This window comes from Microtus ochrogaster, unplaced genomic scaffold (genome assembly GCF_000317375.1).
Source record: "Microtus ochrogaster isolate Prairie Vole_2 unplaced genomic scaffold, MicOch1.0 UNK68, whole genome shotgun sequence".
Lineage (NCBI taxonomy): Eukaryota > Metazoa > Chordata > Mammalia > Rodentia > Cricetidae > Microtus > Microtus ochrogaster.
Window position 1 is genome coordinate 1,440,528 of NW_004949166.1, and position 3,167 is coordinate 1,443,694.

The 3,167-nt window shown below is 43.2% G+C and overlaps 1 protein-coding gene across 1 annotated transcript in view; it reads left to right on the forward strand.

Annotated features, from left to right (window-relative positions):
- Window positions 1-3,167, forward strand: part of Pi4ka (phosphatidylinositol 4-kinase alpha) — a 136,861-nt gene that overhangs the window by 25,238 nt on the left and 108,456 nt on the right. Inside the window, exon 4 of the mRNA XM_005369994.3 lies at window positions 1,702-1,790. Within this exon, the coding sequence (XP_005370051.1) occupies window positions 1,702-1,790 (89 nt within the window). The remainder of the gene's footprint in view (window positions 1-1,701; window positions 1,791-3,167) is intronic.

Below are 3,167 nucleotides of genomic sequence, written 5' to 3' on the forward strand. Positions count from 1 at the left end.
CTCTCTCTCTCTCTCTCTCTCTCTCTCTCTCCATCTCTGTTTGGATTTTCTGCATGGCTTTACTCTGTTAAGCCATTGGCTGAAAGTAGCTTCTTTATTAATCAATGGCAATAAAACATATTCACAGCATACAGAGGGGAATCCCACATCAAGTGGGTACTCTGTTTGGTTGGGTGGTTTTGGCTTTTTTTTTTTCTTCAAGACAGGGTTTCTCTGTGTAGCTTTGGCTGTCCTAGAACTCGATCTTGTAGACCAGGCTGACTTCTAACCCAGAGATCCACCTGCTTCTGCCTCCCAAACTGGGATTAAAGGTATGTGCCATCACCGCCTGGCTTAGAAAGAGTGGTACTCTTATGTCTTTGATTCAGTATTAAGATTGATTACATGGTTCATGATAGCACATGATTGGAACAATGGCCATAGTTCTTTCATTTGAATGTACACTCAACAGAAAGGCTGAATACTTGTAGCTTTTGTTTTAGGTGGGGTGCTCTTTCCAGCCATTATTACTTTGCAGAATTTCCCTACTGTTGGGCTTAATTTGAGAAGGACTTAAAGGTTTATGGGCATGGCCTAGGGTATAATCAGGAGAGCAGCTCCCAGCTCTCAAACTCTTGGCGCAATCTCCAGCCCAGTATGCACGTATGCCTCCTGTGACTGTTTCATTCTGTTAGAGTGATATTAATATGTACTTGATGGCTAATGCTCATGTACCATTACTCCCTTTAGATTATCTCTTGGGTTGGAGATATAACTCACTTGTTAGAATGCTTGTCTACAACATGCTTGAGGCCCTGAGTTTCATTTCCAGCACCACATGAACACGGCATGGAACTAATAATCCATTACCAATAATCCTATTACCAAATTTGTAATCCCAACATTTAGGAGATAGAGGCAGGAAGATCATAAGTTCAAGGTTGGGCCAGGGAGGTGGGCACACAAGCCTAATGTCCTGAGTTCAGACCGTAGCATCAATGTAAAAGCTGGATTTTGGTCAGTCAGGTCCAAGAGATCTATCTCAGCACTCCAGCAAGGCAGGAGCTGGAGACAGGGGAGTCCCATGGAAGCTTGAGTGGAAATATACAGTACAACACTAACAAAAAGGAACGTGAACAATATGAAAGGTAAGGGCCCACCCACACCTGAGACTACCTTCTAATATCCACAAGAATGCTGCCGCTGTGCCTCCTCACACACAACACAAAACAAGGGGTCAAGTTCATATTTGGTTACCAGAAGTTCAGTCCCTGGGACTCACATGATGGAAGGAAAAACCTGATCTTACAAGTTGTCCTTTCTCTGATCTCTACATACACACACACAGTATAATTAAAAACAACTAAAAATTACTACAAAAGTCTATAATATACAGATAGAACAGAAGCCCAGCAAACCAAACCCTTGTCTTCTTTGAGCTCTTTTGTTGTTGTTATATTTTTTTTTGTTTGTTTCTGCTTTGTTTTTTGAGGTGGGATCTCATATATCCCAGCCAGGCTTCAAATTCTCTGTGTGGTGAGAATAACTTTGAACTTCTGATTTTCCTGTCTACTGCCTAAGTGTTGGAATTACATGCTTGAGCTGCCACATCTGCTTTCTTTTCTCATTAAAGCCGGTCCTTTGGCAGGCTGGGTGAGAAAAGGGGCATGCTGAGCCAGCTGTGTCTGGTGCTTTATTTCATTCCAACCTCCTGTCTTCCAGGTCACCTCCCAGTTGCAGAGAGCTTCAGCTTCTGCCTGGTCACTTTGCTGTCCGATGTGGCTTACAGGGACCCCTCCCTGAGGGATGAGGTAAGCATCTGATGACTGTGGTGCCTGGATGCTAATCAAAAAGAACCCCAGAATGATGGAAAGGCGTGTGAAGCATGATTGGGTTGTGTTTGTTTTATTTGGTACTGTTTGTGTGTGTATGTATATGTCTTGTTACATATGTGTACATACGTAGGCCAGAGGAGGATTTTGGGTGGTTTACTTTTGAGTTCTTCACTCTTGTGTATAAAATCCCTTATCTGTCTGTCTGTCTGTCTGCACAGTATTCCCAGCTTTTTTATATGGGTCCTGGAAATTTCAACTCCTATCTTATTGCTTTTATAGTATGCACTTTTGCCCACTCTACCATCTCCCCAGCCCCTTTATTTGAAGCTGTAATAGCAGTTCTTTTCAACTGTGATATTCTGGGCATCTTTCAGGATCTCGTGAGTCTGGTCTCATTCAATATACCATGTGTGAGGTGGGCAGAAAAAGGAGGGCAGGGGTGGCTCACTTCCTCCTCGAGGTTTTTGATTGAAGTTGCTCGTAGAAGATACTTTTTCCTTTTTTGTTTGTATGTATGTGTGGTGTGATGTACATGCATGCACAGGCTCCTGTGTGCACCTTGCACGTGGAGGCCTGAGGCTGCTGTTGAGAATCATCCTCCATTGCTCCCCTCACCTGTTTTTATTTGTTGATTATGTTGTTTTGAGACAGGGTTTCTCTGTGTAGCCTTGGCTGTCCTGGAACTTGCTCTGCAGACCATCCTGGCCTCAAGCTCAGAGATTCGCCTGCCTTTGCCCCCTGAGTACTGGGATTAAAGGCGTGCTCTGAACTGCTCTTCCATCTTATTCATTCTCAGTCAAATTTAGAGCTCACCAGTATAATTAATCTTGCTAGCATCTTGTTCTGGGGATTCAGTCCCTTGTTGTTACCTTCCAAGGCTGGAATTACAGATGGGCAGCTGTACCCACTAGGCATTTAGACGGGTTTCTGGGAATTCGATCTCCAGTCTTGGTAATCAAGTGCAATCACCTCGCCACTGAGCTATCTTTCCAGCCCTCAGAGAAGAAAAGTTTTTTGTATTTGAACGCTTCGCCTTTGTGACTTTTCTGGTTTCAGTTGCCAACATATATATTTCCTTCCTTTACCATATGTGTGCATGTATAGGCCTGAGGTTAACCTCCAGTGTGGTTCCTCAGGAGCCAATCCATTTTGTGTTTTTTTGTTTGTTTGTTTGTTTTGTTTTGTTTTTTTGAGACATGGTTTCTGTGTAGCCCAGGCTGTCTTAGAATTCACTCTGTAGACTAGGCTGGCTTCACCTCTGCCTCCTTGGTGCTGGGATTAAAGACATGCACCACCACTGCCAAGCTCAACCTTGTTCTTTTTTTCTTTCTTTCTTTTTTTTTTTTTTTTTTT